The following is a 17,905-nucleotide window of genomic DNA, read 5'->3' as shown; positions in this document are numbered from 1 at the left end:
AGTTACTTCCACATGATAATTCTATTTTTAATTTTTTAAATAACCACCAAACTGTCTTTCAAAGCAGCTCCACATTTTATATTCCCAACAATAATGCACAAGGGTTTCAATCTCTCCAACCCCTTGCCAAAACTTATTTTTTGTTTGGTAGTAGCCATCCTAATCAGTATAAGGTGCCATCTCATTGTAGTTTTGACTCACATTTACATTTCCCTAGCATTACTGATATCGGACATCTTTTTACACGCATATTGGCTATATGTATAACATCTTTGAAAAATGTTTATCGAAGTTCTTTGCGCATTTTTTTTTTTTTTTTTTGAGGCGGAGTCTCGCTCTGTTGCCCATGCTGGAGTGCAGTGGCGCGATCTCGGCTCACTGGAAGCTCTGCCTCCCGGGTTCATGCCATTCTCCTACCTCAGCTGGGACTACAGGGGCCCACCACCACGTCCGGCTAAATTTTTGTTTTTTTTTTTAGTAGAGACAGGGTTTCACTGTGTTAGCCAGGACGGCCTTGATCTCCTAACCCGCCCGCTTCGGCTTCCCAAAGTGCTGGGATTGCATTTGCCCAGTTTTGAATCCAGTTTTGATTATTTTTGTGGTTGAGTTTTAGGAGTTGTCTATATACATTGGATAGTAATCCCTTAACAGATACATGGTTTGCACATATCTTCTACTCTGTGGGTTGCCCTTTTACTTTTCACTCTGTTACTATTATCTGTGAATGAATAATTAAAAAAAAATTATTAAGTCTAATTTATGTAATTTTTCTTTGGTTACTTGTGCCTTTGTTGTCACATCTTAGACATCCTTGCCAAATCCAATATCATAAACTTTTTGCTCTCTCTTCTAACAGTTTAAAATTTGCACCTGAAATTTAGGTCTTTTATTAATTTTGAGTTCGTTTTTATTTACGGTGTTATGTAAGTTTCCAACTTCATTCTTTTGCATGTGGACATCAGTTTTCCCAGCATCACTTGTAGACAGACTGCCATTGCCCCACTGAATGGTCTTGGCACCCTTATAAAAAAAAATTGACTATATATGTTTATTCACAAGTTTTCCATTCCATTCCATTATTCTGTATGCCTGTCTTTATGCTAGTACTACAGTTTATTGTAGCCTTTGCAGTAAGTTTTGACATAAGAAAATGAGAGTACTCCAGCTTTGTTCTTCATTTTCAACATTATGTTTTCTACTTAGGGTCCCTTAAGATTCCATATGAATTTTAGGAAATATGGGCTTCTCTATTTCTGCCAAAAAACAAAACAAAACAAAGCCTTAGCGATTTTGATAAGGCTTCCCAAAGTGCTGGGATTATAGCCATGAGTCACCGTGCCTCACCATGTTTAACTTTTAAAATCTATTGAGACAATTTCTGAAGAAGAAATTCTGATAAGAATTTCTCCGAATCTCTAGACTGCTTTGAGTAGTACTGACATCTTAACAATATTGAGTCTTTCAATTCATGAACATGGGATGTTTTCCCATTTATACATCTCCTTTAATTTCTTTCAGCAATATTTTGTAATTTCCCTTGTATATCTTTCACCTTCTTTATTAATCTCTATGTATTTTACTCTTTATTATGCTATGACAAGTTGAACTGTTTCCATAATTCTATTTGCAATTTGTTTATTATTAGTGTATAGAAATGCAACAGATTCATGTATGTTTCTTTCTATCCTGATACTTTACTGAATTCATTCATTAGTTCTAATAGTGTTTTGCATAATTTTTAGGGTTTTCTACATGTAAGATCATGCCATCTGCAAATAATTTTGCTTATTCTTTTTTAACTGGAGGGCTTTTATTCATCTTTCTAGCCGAACTGTTCTGGCTGGAAGCCCAATACAATGTTAAGTAAAAGTGGCAAAAGTGAACATCCTTGTCTTTTTCCTGAACTTAGAGGAGAAGCTCAGTCTTTCACGTTTGAGTTCTTCCCACATGGGTTTTATATGTTGCAATAGCTTCTTCCCATTCCTAGTTTTTTGAGTATTGTTGTTATGAAACAGTGTTAAATTTTATCACATGCTTTTTTGCATCAATTGAGATGGTCATGTAATTTTTCTTTTTCATTTTTTTAAGGTTGTTTATTACAATGATCTGTTTTTATACATTGAATCATCCTTGCATTCCAGGAATAAATCCTACTTGGTCACGGGTATGATGTAGTTATGTGCTGCTGAACTTGGTTCGCTAATATTTAGTTGTGTAATTTTACATCAGTGTTCATAAGGCATCTTGGGCTGTAGGTGTATTTTCTTGTAGTAATTTTTTCTGGCTTTAGTATCACGGCAATGCTTGCCTCATAGAATGGGTTAGGCAGAATTTACTTCTCTTCAATTTTTTTAGTAAGATTTGAAAAATATTGGTGTTAGTTCTCTTTGAATGTTTGGTAAAATTCAGCAGTGACATCATCAGGTTTAGTGCTTTTCGTTGAGTTAGTTTTGATTACTGATTCAATTTTCTTAGCATTTGTAAGTATATTTATTTTTTCTATTTTATTATAATTTAGTCTTGCTGCATTTTGTGTTTCCATAAACTTGTCCATTTTATGTAGGTTATCCAATTTGACAACATACTATTGTTCATGGTACTCTCTTATAATCCTTTGCATTTCTAAAGCATTGGTATAATAGTAATGGCCCCACATTCATTTTTGATTTTATTAATTAAAATCTCTTTTTCTTATCCCATCTAGCTAATAGCTTGTCCATTTTTTTTTTTTGATTTTTTTTTTTTTTTTTTTTTTTTTGGAGACGGAGTCTCGCTGTGTTGCCCAGGCTGGAGTACAGTGGCGTGACCTTGGCTCACTGCCAGCTCCGCATCCGGGGTTCACGCCATTCTCCTGCCTCAGCCTCCCAAGTAGCTGGGACTTCAGGTGCGTGCCAATATGCCTGGCTAATTTTTTGTATTTGCAGTAGAGACGGGGTCCCACCGTGTTAGCCAGGATGGTCTCAATCTCCTCACCTCGTGGTCTGCCTGTCTCGTCTTCCCAAAGTGCTGGGATTACAGGCGTGAGCCACCGCACCGGCTATTTTCTTGATCTTTTTAGAGAACTAACTTTTGATTTCAATAGTTTTCTCTATTCTCTATTTTATCTTTCGTCTAATTTTTATCAGTTCCTTCTTTCTGCTAGCTCTGACTTTACTTCTTTTTCTTTTTCTTTCAGTTTTTTGATAGGTTGTTGATTTGAGATACTCCTTGATTTTTTAAAATATATTTATCATTCTAAATTCCACTCCCTTCGCATCCTTCAGCACTGGTTTTGCTATGTCCCATAAGTTTTGGTCTGTTGTGCTTTAATTTTCATTTGCTTCTAAGTATTTTCTAATTTTCCTTGTGACTTTTTTTTTTTTTTATCGATTTTTAAGGTCATTTTAATTTCCACAATTTAAAAAGAATTCCAATTTTACTTCTATTATGGATTTCTACTTCCACACCTTTATGCTTAGATAATTTTTATTATATGTAACTTTTTTTTTTTTTTTTTTTGAGACAGAGTCTCACTCTCGCCAGGCTGGAGTGCAAGTAGCACGATCTCGGCTCACTGCAACCTCTGCCTCCCGGGTTCAAGCAATTCTCCCACGTCAGCCTCCAGAGTAGCTGGGATTACAGGAGTGTACCTCCACGCCTGGCTAATTTTTGTATTTTTAGTAGAGAGGGGGTTTCACCACGTTGGCCAGGGTCGTCTCGATCTCCCGATCTGGTGATCCACCTGCCTCAGCTTCCCAAAGTGCTGGGATTATAGCCACCTCTCCTAGCCATGTCTAACTTTTAAAATCTATTGAGACTTAATTTCTGGCCTAGCATATCATTTATCCTAGAAAATGTTCCATGAGCTCTTGAGAGAAAAATATATATATGCTATTGTCATTGGATAGTATTCTGTATTTGTCTGTTAGATCTGTTGGTTTATTGTGATAAGGTCTCTACTCCCTTTATTATCTATCTTCTGTCTGGTATTTCTATCAATTGTTGACAGTGAGGAATTGACGCTTTCAATTATCATTGTAGAACTCCAAATTTCTCAATTCTGTCAGCTTTCGCTTCACATGTTTTGATGGTTTAGTATTAAGTATACGCATCTTTATAATTTTTAAATCTGCTTGCTATATTGCTGTATTGAATTTTTTATTAATAAATTATCTCCCTCTTTGTCTCTTGTAATTTATTTTTATTTTTATTTTGGGACAGAGTCCCACTCTGTCTCCCAGGCTGGAGTGCAGTGGCACAACCAAAGCTCACTGCAGCTTTGACTTCCAGGCTCAAGTGATGCTCCCACATCACTCAGTTTCCCAAGTGTTGGGACTACAAGTGTGTGCCACCACATCCAACAAATTAAAAAATATGTATATAGAGAGACACCATCTCACTATGTTGTCCAGGTAGGTCTTGAACCCCTGGGGCCACACACTGCCCCTGTCCTGGCCTCTCAAAGTGCTGGTATTAGAAGTGCGAGCCACCACACCAGGCCCTTGTGATATTTTAAGTCTATGGATACATATACTAGTATAGTTACCTCTACCTTTTGGTTACTCAGTGCATGGACTATCTTTTTCAATCCCTTATCTTTCAAACTTTTAGTGTGATTATACCTAAAGTGAGCCACTTGTAGACAGCATATACTTTGATCCTGTTTTTAATCCATTCTGTCAATCTCTGTCTTTTGATTAAATAATGTAAGCCATTTATATTTAAAGTACTTAGTGATAAGGTACTTACCTTTGTTATTCTGCTATATGTCTTCTAATATGCCTTACAGATTTCCCCTCTCATTTCCTGCATTATTGTCTTCATTCATGTTTAGTTATTTTTTTGTAATGAAATGTTTAAATTTCTCATTTTCTTTTGTCTATATTCTGCAGCTGTTTTCTTTGTGGTTAGCATGGGGATTACACTTAATAGCTTAAAGTTATAGCAGTTCTATAATAGCTAAACATCAATAACATACAAAACTTTGCTCCTTTAATAGCTCCATTCTGATCTCTTTTAGGTGTTTATGTCACAAATTACAATTTTGTACACCATGTGCCAAAAAAATAAATAATTCTTTTAAATGCATTATTTCCTTAAATTATGTAGAAAACAAAAGGGTTTTTGCAAAACAAAGTTACAATAACTTTTAGACTAATAATATTTATGCATTACTCTCGTATTAGGTAAGAAACAAAAAGTGAAGTTACCAAATTTTACTATAATCATTAGATTTTGTGATTGTTCATATATTTGCTTTTATAAAGATCTTTATTTCCTCATATGACTTCAAGTTACTATCTAGTGCTTTTGTTTTGTTTTGTTTTGTTTTAAGACGGACGGAGCCTTTCTTTCTCGCTGAGGTTGGAGTGCAGTGGCAAGATCTCGGCTCACTGCAACCTCTGCCTCCCAAGTTTAAGTGATTCTCCTGCCTCAGGCACCTAAGTAGCTGGAACTACAGGCACCTGCCACCACGCCCAGCCAATTTTTTGTATTTTTAGTAGAGATCGGTTTTCACCATGTTGGCCAGCATGGTCTCAATTTCCTGACCTCGTGATTCACTCACCTCAGCCTCCTGAAGTGCTGGGATTACAGGCGTGAGTCACGGTGCCCGGCCTGTGTACTGTTTTGATTTACTCCTGTGTTTTTTTTACTTTGCTGGGCTACCTTGAACATTTCTTACAGGACAAGTCTAATAGCAACAAACTCAGCTATTGTGTATCTGGGAATATCTTAATTTCTACCTCACTTTTGAAGGACAATTTTTGTTTGATATAGGATCCTTGATTGACTTTTTATTTTTTTATTTATTTTTTTATTTTTGAGACGGAGTCTCACTCTGTCGCCCGGGCTGGAGTGCAGTGGCCAGATCTCAGTTCACTGCAAGCTCCGCCTCCCAGGTTCACGCCATTCTCCTGCCTCAGCCTCCCGAGTAGCTGGGACGACAGGCGCCCGCCACCTCGCCCAGCTAGTTTTTTGTATTTTTTTATAGATACGGGGTTTCACAGTGTTAGCCAGGACGGTCTTGATCTCCTGACCTTGTGATCCACCCGTCTCGGCCTCCCAAAGTGCTGGGATTACAGGCTTGAGCCACTGCGCCCGGCCACTTTTTTTTTTTAATTTGGTCTTGTAGTACTTTGAATGTATGGATCCACTGCCTTCTTGCCTCCATAGTTTCTAGTAATAGTAATAAATCTGATAATCTTATTGAGGTTACACAGTATGCGTAGAGTTGTTTCCCTCGTGATGCTTTCATAATTCTTTCTTTGGCTTTGGCTTTTGAGAGTATAATTCTAATGTGTCTTGATGTCGGTCACTTTTATCTATCATACTTGGACTTTGTTGATCTTCATGTATGTTTATATTCATGTTTTTCATTAAATTTGGAAAGTTATTAGCCATGATTTCTCCACATATTCTGCAGTCCATTTCTCTTGCTCTTCTCCTTCTGGGACTGCCACAATGCATATGTTGGTACACTTGACTGAGTCTCACAGGTCCCTTAGACTTGGTTCACTCCTCTTCAACTGTTTTTCTTTCTGGTTCCCAGACTCAGTAATTCAATTGCACTATCTTCAAGTTAGTTGATTTTTCTATCTGCTGAAATCTGCTTTGGAATACCTCTAGTATATTTTTCATTTCAATTATTGTAACTTTTCATCTTTCAAATTTTTAAAGATTTTTTATTATTTACTAATATTGTGTCTGGAATTGGTGAGTTCTTGGTCTCACTGACTTCAAGAATGAAGCCGCAGACCCTCATGATGAGTATTACAATTCTTAAAGATAGTGTGTTTGGAGTTTGTTCCTTCTGATGTTCAGATGTTTGTGGAGTTTCTTCTTTCTGGTGGGTTCATGATCTCCCTGACTTCGAGAGTGAAGCTGCAGACCTTTGCAGTGAGTGTTACAGTTCTTAAAGGCCACACGTCTGGAGTTTTTCATTCCTGCTGGTGGGTTCGTGGTCTCGCTGACTTCAGGAGTGAAGTTGCAGACCTTCATTGTGAGTGTTACAGCTCATAAATGTAGTACAGACCCAAACACTGAGCAGCAGCAAGATTTATTGCAAAGAACAAAAGAACATAGCTTTCAGAGCATGGAAAGGGACCACAGTGGGTTGCCACTGCTGGCTTGGGTGGCCTGTTTTTATTCGCTTATTTGACCCCACCTACATCCTGCTGATTGGTCCATTTTGCAGAGAGCTGATTGGTCCATTTTGCAGAGAGCTGATTGGTCCATTTTACAGAGTGCTGATTGCTCCATTTTGACAGAGTGCTGAGTGTTGTTTTTCCAAACCTTTAGCTAGACACAGTGTGCTGATTGGTGCATTTACAATCCTTTAGCTAGACAGAAAAGTTCTCCAAGTCCCCAACCAACCCAGAAGCCCAGCTGGCTTCACCTCTCAATATTTCCATTTTGTTTTTACATTATTTCCTCAACTTTCTTTTTATCTTTAGTGCTTTGAGCATTTTTAAGATAGTTGTTTTAATGTTTTTATCTAGTAAATCTGCCTCAGGTCTTTTTCAGGAATACATTCTGTTGATTCTGTTTTTGTTTTCTTTTCTTCTTCTTTTTTTTTTTTTTTTTTTTTTTTTTTTTTTTTTTGAGAGGGAGTCTCACACTGTCACCCAGGCTGGAGTGCAAGTGCAGTGGCATGATCTCTGCTCACTCCTAGCTCTGCCTCCTGGGTTCACACCATTATGCTGCTTCAGCATCCCAAGTAGATGGGACTACAGGTGCCCACCACCACAGCCAGCTAATACTTTTTTTTGTATTTTTAATAGAGACGGGGTTTTACCATGTTAGCCAGGATTGTCATGATATCCTGACCTGGTGATTCACCTGCTTTGGCCTTCCAAAGTGCTGGGATTACAGGTGATTCTATTTTATTTAAATGACCATACTTTTCTGTTTCTTTGTATACCTTGTGACTTTTTTTTGTTTGTTTTTGAAGACTAGGCATTCAAATCTAATAACTGTGATAATTCTAGAGATCAGATTCTTCCCCATCCTCTTGTTTGCCATTTTTTTTTAAGACAGAGTTTTGCTCTTGTTGCCCAGGCTGGAGTGCGATGGCATGATATTGGCTCACAGCAACTTCCGCCTCCTGGGTTCAAGCGATTCTCCTCTCTCAGCCTCCCAAGTAGCTGGGATTATAGGAATGCACCACCACACCTAGCTAATTTTGTATTTTTAGTAGAGATGGTGTTTCTCCATGTTGGTTAGGTTGGTCTTGAACTCCCGACCTCAGGTGATCCACCCACCTTGGTCTCCCAAATTGCTAGGATTACAGGCGTGAGCCACTGTGCCCAGTCACTGCTGTTTTTTTAATTGCATTTTTTGCTTTTGTTTATTACTGTAGGCTGTCTCTATTCCAAGGTTCAGCCTAATGTAAACTTAAAGTCTTCTAAGGTATTTTTCTGAGCCTTCCTCTGGGCACCAACTGGTCACTTTCTAATTTTTCTCCTATATGTGCTTGTTTTTAAATAAACTAGTACTTAATGTCTGGTTCTAAAATGAAGAACTGGAGAAAAATGAAAGAGGAGTATAAACAGGCACTAGGCTTTACACGTCCTGGAAGTCACTTTTACCAAAGGAAAAGAAGCTTGCAACAATGGGCAAGGTGTAACAACAATGTTCACCCACCTCTGTCTGTAGCTCTGTAATCAGAAGTGTCAATCAACAATCAAAGAACAGATACCCCAAATTTAAAGGACAGGATCCTTTTTGCTCACCTTGGCTCCTGCATTCTGCATGCAAGCTGCTCCTGTTTTTGTTGTTTTCTACAATTAATATTTTAATAGATCATATGTTTATCAATTCCCTTGCTCACCATCAGGTCAAACTTACGACTGATTTTCCTGATTCCTGAAGTAAACAATTTGTTTCCATGTTGTTTCCATTTACGTTGGTGATAAAGTCTATGTTTTTGTGTTTCTGACACAATAAACAAATCGTGCCCTAGTTTTATAATTATTTTTTAAATTTCCACTTAGTCTTTTTGTAATATTTTACTTTATTTTGATATTCATTATTTCCACTGAGAAATTTGCTACCATCTCATAGTAATTTATCCACCTTTTTAAGATCTTCCTCTTTGAAGTGACACAACCAAACGGAAAAAGGAAGATCTTAAAAAGGCAGATAAATTACTGCCTTTTTAAAGTGTAATTTTTTGTTTTCCAATTGAGTTTCCTTGTCCTTCTAAATCTGAGGGTTTACATAAGTGCTTTTATATTGTTTCATGTTATATAAATTATTATTATAGTTTATTATACTTTATGCAATTATTATTCATTTTGACTGAAATATTAACTTTTCCCTTTTCTTTCTATTATCTATTTTAGGAAATATTATTGCACATATGTTAATTCTGACTTTATGTCTTAATTCCTCATTTATATTTTCCTTCTCTTTTCCTCAATACACTGCATTATTTGATTGACTGCATTATTTGTAATTCAGGTCTATCTCTGAACTTAGTTAATCATTCTCCTCTTTTATTTAAACTATTGTTTAACATATACATAGCAATTTAAATTTTAATAATTCACTTTGAATTTTTAGAAGATATATTTTGGCTTTTTCAATTTTAAGAATTTATTCGAGAAATACAGGGTTATTATAAAACTTGAAAGTAAAATGTTAACAAACAAAATGATCATCAATGCAGAAATATAGAAAAAGTCTCAATAGTGTAAAGATTTCACAGCTCCCTAATTTCATCAGTAGATTAAATGTAATATTAGTTAAAAATTTATCACTACTGATAGTCACATATGCTATTTTTTGAAGTTAAATATAATCATTTGGAAAATGATGCACCTTGGATAGCTTAACATGCATACACACACATAAACTCACATGTAATATTTGGTCTCACATTTCAATTCATATATGCATATACGAAAAGAATTGAATATTTTGCACCCAAAAAGTGTACAAAACTGTAGCAAATAGTATTATTCACCATAGTACAAATTTAAATACACTTTAAATGTCTGTTAGCAGTAGAATGGATAAATACAAGTCTGATACTCAAATATAGTAAATTCTAATTATTTATGATAGCTCCTCTATAAATCATCACTAACACCGAATTACTGAATACTGATTTCATAAAGGAAGTGAAGAGTTATGATCTGTTGAGCTTTTGTTCATATTATTGGAATCAACCAATCAATACATCACCTTGCTTTATGTATGTATCTGTCTAAAAACACCTTATTTAATACACATTGTTAACTGATGAAGATGGAACTCACGGCCAACAGCATTACAACTCATGCCTGAACAAAACTTACCATTAGGTGCATCACAATCTTCTTGTACTTGGGAACTCTAGACAGCACTTCAACACTATGTGTGGAGGCCGTTTTAAACAGCAAAATTGTCAAAAGCACGGATTTTTTTTTTAAAGGTATTAAATTGAGCATGGAAAGAATATTCATTTATAGTATGAAAGTTAAAACAAGAAGGCAGAATATCTTCTTGTTCAGATACAGAGGGGCATGTGTATATTTAGCAATAAAAAAGTTTTCACATCTAGGTATGCCCACAAATGACCATAAAATGCCATGGTTATAAATAAATTTAAACAAGTAGGTAACTATAAATACAGAATCCACAACAATGAGAATCAACTGTAATCAGTTTCTTCACAGCAATAAAACAAAGAATTACACTAGCAACAGCTACGAACAAAATGATCTTGCAATCATAATGTAAAGCACAGATAGCCAGATTCAGATCGTGAATATCATATATATCCATTTATGCTCAAAATCAGTCAATATTTATATGTGGTAATAGAAATCTACATAATAATTTCCTTCAAACAGGTAGTATCTAGAATGAGTAATATAAGTAATTATTATTATAATAACATGGTCATAAGGAGAACGCATTTGGACTGTGCCCCAATTTATCAACCTATAAAAATGTGTTAGATACTAAGCTGAGAAAACTCTGCAATCATAATTGTATCATATTATTATCTGCTTTTCATTTTGTGAAGTTTTATAAGTTCCCCTAATATTTCATAGTAATAATAGGCATTTTGAAAAATAATACAGTTTATGTAATTACCATATCACTTGAACATTTTTAATTAATCTTTTCTATTTTAAATGTTTCACCATTATTTGAAGGTGGAATTATATGAATAATAAGTGATGTTAGCTCTTCCCACTTTTGAACATCAGTTAGATAATTTATATTCAGTGAGTATAGTTCTCTAGTTTGAAAACTCAATTTAAAAACCAGCCTGATTATTTCTAAAATATATTTCCAATTTTAATTCACCAGCAAGGAGTTTTGATAATTCTAAATCGAATGCTTGTAATTTGTGTTGGCCTATGTTATAGCTGAAATAAAAATCCAGCCTAGTCAAAATCCCACAGTCTCAAAAATCAGAAACAAAGAAGTGAAATATACAGCAAAATTTTTTCTCACAATAAATATCAGACCATTAGATTGTATATTCATAATAAATGTGTAACCTTAGGGCCTTAGGGTTTTCTATTAGAGTAACTATTCATCCTTTAACTCATGATTGTACTGCTCATTCTCATATTAGAAAGTGAACCATTAGGCCAGTTATTCACCGTCAATTTGTAAACCTGGAAGTGCCGGCTCTTCATAGCAGAAATACTTTTCATGTTTGCATTTGTGAAATGAGAAACACATAATAAGCAATTATTAAATAAATACAGAATATATGGACGAAGTGCTACCTGGGTGAATGGGTGAATGGATGGATGGATGGATGGATGGATGAATGAATTCATGTGAAGTTGTCAATGACTTTTAGAATGTGTAGTCCTACTTTGAACATCTTAACACTTTTTGTAGTGCTAGACAGAAATCAAAATTAGAGGTTTAACTTCAAACCAATATTGACTGAAAACATTCTCTGTAAATGAAGGAATGTTTTGGGTCCAGTCTCCCGAGAAATTTTGATAGGAAACAGGCATATGGCACTTCAACATGCCAGGGTCTACTATAAATGCTTTACATGCATTATTCATGTAATTCTTAAAATAACTTCACAAGATACATATATTTATTATTCCCATTTAACAGATTGTACATATCTCATAAAGCTAGTTAACTTACTTTTCTCTGAGCTGAGAAGCAAAAGATGAAAATAATTAAGGGACCAGACTGACTGGACATCAATCCTGCACTTCACCTTGGTTGTTCTGCAACTGATTTCACGTAAAGAGCATGGGCTGCAACAGTTAGTGGCTCAAACTTGAAGTATGAATTCAGAGAATTGTGAAAGCATGACCATGGCAATGTTTATTATAGATTGCTTTCTCTATCTCTAACATACTTACATATTATTTATTTTACTACTACCTAGCAAATTCTACTAGGTTACAGTCATCTAGTGAAGCCTACGATTGTCTTGGTCTTTATTAAGAATAAAATAAGGAGGCCTCCATTCCAGTTCTATAATGATAAGCAGGAATGTCTTAATTGGCCTCTGCCTGCTCTGACTGTGCCTTCCTTGCTCTAGATAGAATACGCAGCTGGGAGGGAGATTTGTGTGGAGCTAGGCAGGTTAATATTACGAAGTGTTGGTGGATTTAATTTCTGAAAACAAAAAATTTAAATTATCTCCTGAATTCATTAGGCTTAAGGAACAGAATGAGAGAAGAGTTTGCAGAAATTGCGTAAATTTTCTAGTTATCCAAGTAAGGAAACATATTATCAGTGACAATCAAGTTACCTGGAAAAGATTACTGCAATAATATAAATATTTTTAAAGATTTACTTGTCCACAAGTAGTAATTATTCATACCTGAACAACTTTTTGGGACTGCACATCAACAATAAGGACTCTGTCCAAAGTTGGCTGTGCAACATAAATGAACTTGTCTTTGACATTAACAGCTGATGCCCACACACACCTCTGAACTTCATCTCCCTCAGCTTTGGGACAGACTTCATCCTGTAATTTAGGAAAGATAAAATTAAATTTATATCTTAAATTATAACACATACCTGACAATATCATGGGTAAAATTAATGTTTCATTCTCTACAACTTTCAGCATCAAATGTTAAATATATATATAAAGTTTAATTAATAGAACATATTTCAGTTCATTAAATATGTATGGAAAGCAATGTAAAATGAGATTCCTTTAAAGTACATTTTATGTTCTTAATTACTTATTTTTCTAGTAAAATGCAGTTCTTTCATTTTTTTCCTACTTGGTTATAACTCAGCAACTTCAAAAAGTCCAACATCTTTCCCCAAATTTTCCCAGTCTCAAGTTTCTTTAACAGAATAAATGTCACACTTTAAGTATATTCTGAGTTTTTCACAACATTAGTGGCTGTCCTCATAGCAAATTCATAGTTTTGTTAAGTCATATAATCTTCTGGAAAAGATTTCAGGATTCTTTTAATTTCTAGTAAATCAAAGATTAAATAAATTATAATAAGGTAGTTATTCTCAATGGTTGTTTTATTTTTCAATCAAGGTCAAATTTTAAAAAATCTTTCAATATTCCCAAAGCTTCTTATTATGTTTCCTTACCCTAGAACTGCCTTCTGGTTGAAGATTGCATACTTTGTGTTAGATGACTGTAAATGAGGCCAAAAAAGCCCCTCCCTCTATTTCCTCTTTTCCTTCATATTGCCAAAAAATGATTGTGGAAGAGATACGCAAGCCCTTGTGATTTATCCTGGGAGTCACAGCATAAGTAAAAGTGTATGAAGTGTTTTCGAGTTTTCTTTTACGCACTGTTCTATTACAGTTAGAAAAACCACAAATAAGAGAGACTGGTTAAAATGTACATAAAACGTATGTGCAGGCCAGGTGTGGCCTGTAATCCCAGCACTTTGGGAGGGTAAGGTGGGAGGATCATGAGGTTAGGAGATCGAGATCATCCTCGCTAACATGGTAAAACCCCGTCTCCACTAAAAATACAAAAAAATTAGCCGGGCGTGGTGGCGGGTGCATGTAGTCCCAGCTACTCGGGAGGCTGAGGCAGGAGAACGGCCTGAACCTGGGAGGTGGAGCTTGCAGTGAGCTGAGACCACGCCACTGCACTCCAGCCTGGGTGACATAGTGAGACTCTGTCTCAAAAAAAAAAAAAAAAAGAAGTCTGTGCAGTAAGAAAGTTATTTATATAATAATAATATAATGATAAACAATTATTCCAGTATTTGATTTTTTTGTCTGATAATTAGCAACTCATGTCTAATTTCATTTTTTTGTATACTCCAGTTATTATCTCTAAGCTAACTTACAATAAGACTATTTTTTCTAATCTATATAAAAACATTCGTTTTTCAACAGACATACCATTCAGCATATGTATTTAATAATCATAAGACAAAAATCAACCACATTCTCATTATCAGTATCACTAAGCATTTATTTCTAAAGATAACACTGATAGCAGTATACCATATTTGACATTGAGTAACCACATTGAACAACTAAAAAATGTAACCTTTCTCAGGCTGCATAACCATTGTAGGTGGTTTTCCTTTTTGCATAAAATTTGGTAACTAATGTAAATACCAAAGCACTTTGCAATGAGACATCCAGTGTGTGGCCTGCGGTTAATGTTCTCCAAATGTCAGATCTAATTCAGGAAGGCTCTGGAGTGTCCATTAATTTTTAAGATCTGGTTCAGTGTTGCATGGTTTAGGAACATAAAACAATAGTGTTCTCCTCTAAACAGCAGAGATTGTTCTAAGCTTCTAAGGCATAAGCGGGAAGACTGAAAATGAAGCACGTATCGTATGGTGTTTCAGGTAGTCCTGGATTTATGAAATTAATTCTGTGTACCACGGCCATTACAGGTGACTATTCGGGAGGTCAACCTGAGTAGAGTCCTTGGCACTCTTAAGGAGGTAACCCAAACCTGGAGGCAGAAGTCTGTCTTCACTACGTGCTTAGAACGCAGTATTATACTTTCATTCACCAATTCCTACTGACACACTGTTTTCTAAGACAACCTATTCTTCAGAAGTATACTTAATGTCAAGGACAAGAATCTATTTTGCGAGAAACAAACACTAGATAAAAATATGTACTTGAGAGGCATGAAGAAGTGGGAAAAAAGTGGGAACTAAGGTTGGTGAAAGGCTCTGAATACAGGGAAATTGTTTACAAATTCTTCGCCGTTGTGTAAAACCTGCCAAAGTAATGAAAAGTGTGAGCGACCTGACACATAACTGTCAGCCAAACAACTGCTGAACCACGAACGATTTCCACCCCTTTGTTTGCTACAGAACTATTCAACAGTAAAATACACTGCTCTGCTGGGAATTAGTTTCTATTTGGATGCTGTCCCAATAAGACATCCTTGACCAGACTTACAATCATTTTTACAAAGCCATTAAAAGTTTCCTGACAGTAATCCTGGATTTTCTTTGCTTTGCTTTATGATATTATTTCTAATTATATTATTTCTCACTTTACAATAGCACTCTTTTATTTTCTCATATTAATATTTATTTCTATGGAAGAAAAATAGTAGAGGAATGTTTTTTAACATGAATTAGAGATTTAATGGGACAAAAAGGAGACACAGAATCCAGAGATGAAAAATAAGATTAAGATAATATATACTGATGAGGAAAGCTGCCAGAGATTATATCAAAGAGTATTATTAAATCACTTTTACAGAAATGTATACTAACATTTAGAGTGAACAGAATTAATAAGGTATAAACTAACGGAGATGAGAGTCCGGGAAAAGACAATTCTAATGTATATTTAGAATTTATTTCTTTTGGATCTTTTCCATATTTAATCACATATTTCCTACACATGTATTATACTTTCCCAAAATGTTAAAGAGTACAAGTTATATCACTACTGATGGTACAAATTTTAATTAGCATTTTAAATAATGTTACTAATATCTGATTTGCTAAGCCAAGGTAAATCAAACAGAATCATATATACACTTGTCTTCTACTAGGATGTTGCCATTTTCATTTATTAGACTAATTACCTATTAAAAATACTTTGCCTTAAAATCTTTAATTTCCAATCTTTCCTTCCTTCCTCTTCATATTCTCCTTCTCAGGTCATCCTGCATCATTCCTAAAGACAAATATTTCTCACAAACACATCTATTTTCCTTGCTTCCACCTCAATAAGTTGTTGTCAGGACTACCTCCTCTCATCCTTCTATCTAATCTTAAAAGATACGTCCACTACTCCTTACTTTCAGAAAGACCTGCCCTCAATTTTTCTTATAATTTTAACTATTCAATTATTCAGACATTAACATTGCCCCATAAATTTAAGAAACACTTCATAAAACAGCTTCAATTGAATTAATATTTCCATTTCAATCATCCATCTAATTATCTTCAGACTTTTGAACAATCTTTCTTCCATTTCCCAACTTTTCACTCTAAACTGACCATGCTTCAAACAGGCTTTCATGACATCATCTATTTTAAAAGATATATTTTCAAAGTCACCAGTGGCCTCAGAATTTCCAATTATTATCCTTTATTTCTCATTGGAAAGCATTTATTGAGAGCTTACTATGTGAAGAATGTTGTGCAAAGCTATGCTTGAAAATAAAAACATGAATATGAGAGAATGTTTGCTTTCAAGTTGCTTGTAATTTCGGCTGCATTTAGCTGTTTCAGACACTTGATTTGTCATAAAAGGTTCTTTCATTCTTGCAAGGCAGAGATTCTCAAATAATGGTCCCGCAGGCCAAATTTGGCCCACTGCCTAATTTGGTATGATCCAGAAACTAGGAATGTTTTCTTTATCTTTTAATGGTTGAAAAAAAATTTAAAAAGGAGTACAATTTCATGACAAGTAAATATTATATGAGATTCAAATTTACAGAAATGAAGATGTATTATAACCCAACTATACCTATTCATTTAAATATTATGGCATCTTTCATGTTATAATGACAGACATATGTCCTGAAAAGTCTTACTTACTATCTGGCCATTTGCAGAAGAAAAAAAGCTGCTGATCCCATTTTAGTATACATTCTGACCTTAGTTATCATTTTTGTTATATTATTTAAATTCTTTCTGCCTGTGGCGGCTACTTTATCTTCAGTTCCCTGGATGTGGCTTCAGAAAAGTCAAGGCTCAGACTTTAGTTTTCTGCTCTATTTCCTTTACATTAAATTCCTCTGAAAACTCATCCATTCTGATTGCCTAATTACTATCATGGTCAGGTAACACCCAGACACTAATCTATGGCCTTGTCATTCACCAGACTTTCCTCCGCTGTCTTCTTCTAGGAAAATTGTTGAACAGGTGGTTTCAAACAGAGAGATAATACAGAACAAAAAAGTATACTATCTTAAAGGAAGTATTAAAGTTGATCCAAAACTTAATGAAAGAAATAAACCAAAGAAAGGATGAAATACTTGCATTCCTGAACACAAAGAAAGTGATTTGTATTAGAAAGGTTTTAAAAAACTGAGTAGTTCTATATAGTAGGAGACTATTGAATAGAAACGTAACAAAATAAAATTCACAATACAAATATTCCAAACTTATATATTGAACATAAGTATAGTTTATATGTCAAATGTCTTGTCTTTTAGAAAAAAAAAAAGTAAATGTATGGACTTTGGAAGATGGGAAACTAAAGCACTGAAAGAGCCATTAGTTAAATGCTAATGAGGCTGGGCGCAGCAGCTCAGGCCTGTAATCCCAGCACTTTGGGAGGCCAAGGCAGGTGGATCTCTTCAGGTCAGGAGTTCAAGACTAGCCTAGCCAACATGGTGAAACCCCCTCTCTACTAAAAATGGAAATACAAAAATTATCAGGGCATGGTGGTGCACACCTAAGTAATCCCAGGCACTCAGGAGGCTGAGGCAAGAGAATGGCTTCAACCCAGGAGGCAGAGGTTGCAGTGAGCCGAGATCGCAGCGCTGCACTCCAGCCTGGGCGACAGAGTAAGA

At 35.2% G+C, this 17,905-nt stretch overlaps 1 protein-coding gene across 5 annotated transcripts in view; it reads right to left on the bottom strand.

Moving 5' to 3' along the window:
• Nucleotides 1–17,905, bottom strand: part of FSTL5 (follistatin like 5) — an 811,548-nt gene that overhangs the window by 82,642 nt on the left and 711,001 nt on the right. For all 5 annotated transcript variants that reach the window (XM_050791292.1, XM_050791294.1, XM_050791296.1 and 2 more), the window contains one exon: nucleotides 12,785–12,934. In XM_050791292.1, coding sequence (XP_050647249.1) covers nucleotides 12,785–12,934 — 150 coding nt within the window. The remainder of the gene's footprint in view (nucleotides 1–12,784; nucleotides 12,935–17,905) is intronic.

Source organism: Macaca thibetana, chromosome 5, assembly GCF_024542745.1.
Source record: "Macaca thibetana thibetana isolate TM-01 chromosome 5, ASM2454274v1, whole genome shotgun sequence".
NCBI lineage: Eukaryota > Metazoa > Chordata > Mammalia > Primates > Cercopithecidae > Macaca > Macaca thibetana.
This window is presented reverse-complemented; position numbering and strand designations above follow the sequence as displayed.